General features: G+C 62.8%; 1 protein-coding gene across 1 annotated transcript in view; it reads right to left on the reverse strand.

The window, feature by feature from the left end:
* LOC115280936 (translation initiation factor IF-2-like) overlaps positions 1-467 on the reverse strand; it is a 1,450-nt gene extending 983 nt beyond the window's left edge. Inside the window, exon 1 of the mRNA XM_029926112.1 lies at positions 140-467. Coding sequence (XP_029781972.1) covers positions 140-467 — 328 coding nt within the window. The remainder of the gene's footprint in view (positions 1-139) is intronic.
* Positions 468-755: the final 288 nt, after the last annotated feature.

A 755-nucleotide genomic window follows, 5' to 3' on the forward strand; every position in this document is an offset into this window, starting at 1 on the left:
CCGGCTCTCCGGGTGGCTTGTGCCCCGCGCCTCCCGATCGGGGAGGGGATTTGGGCGCCGGGGCTCCGTGGGAGGACGGGGGGAGCGACCCCACACGGCCAGGGGCGCGTCCAGACCGTGCGCAGCCCGCGGTGCCGACCTGCAGCGACGCGAGGGCGTCCCGTCAAAGCTCCCCCTTTTCTCCGGGTGCCTCGAAAGTTCGTTTGCGGACTGAATTCGTCCGCCTCCGACACCCCGGGCGATGGGACACCGCGCCCGCGCGAAGGGGAGGGACGCTCCCAGGAGGGGCTGCAGGCCGGCCCGGATTCCGCGGGAGCGGTCCCCGGCGGGTGGGGAGCGCGGAGGTCGGCCCCGCACCCTGGCCCTCTGCCGCCCCCGGCGCGCCCGATCCCCAGGAAAAGGGTGCGGGCGGATCCAGGGGTGCTCAGCGTTGGGGAGGCGAGAGGAGGCGGCGGAAGCGTGTTCATTTTCAATAGAGGAACAAAAGAAAGGTATTTGTGCGCGTCGTCTCTACATGGCGTTCTCTCCTGATGAATTCGGTCAGAGGCCAAGTACAACCAGGTTCTAGCCCTTGAATAGTTCCACTTCTGAAACCCTGTATGTTTTATGGGTGCTCTGAGTCTGTCTCTAACTTAATTTATTTTTTTTTTCAACGAAGTGAAATAAAGCTTCCCAGCCCTCGACTCACAGGTGACCGGCTTGAGTGTTCCCCCAGCCCGCTCTGACTTTATTATTTCTTAATATGTTCACCTCCA

The sequence above is a fragment of the Suricata suricatta genome, chromosome 16, assembly GCF_006229205.1.
Source record: "Suricata suricatta isolate VVHF042 chromosome 16, meerkat_22Aug2017_6uvM2_HiC, whole genome shotgun sequence".
NCBI lineage: Eukaryota > Metazoa > Chordata > Mammalia > Carnivora > Herpestidae > Suricata > Suricata suricatta.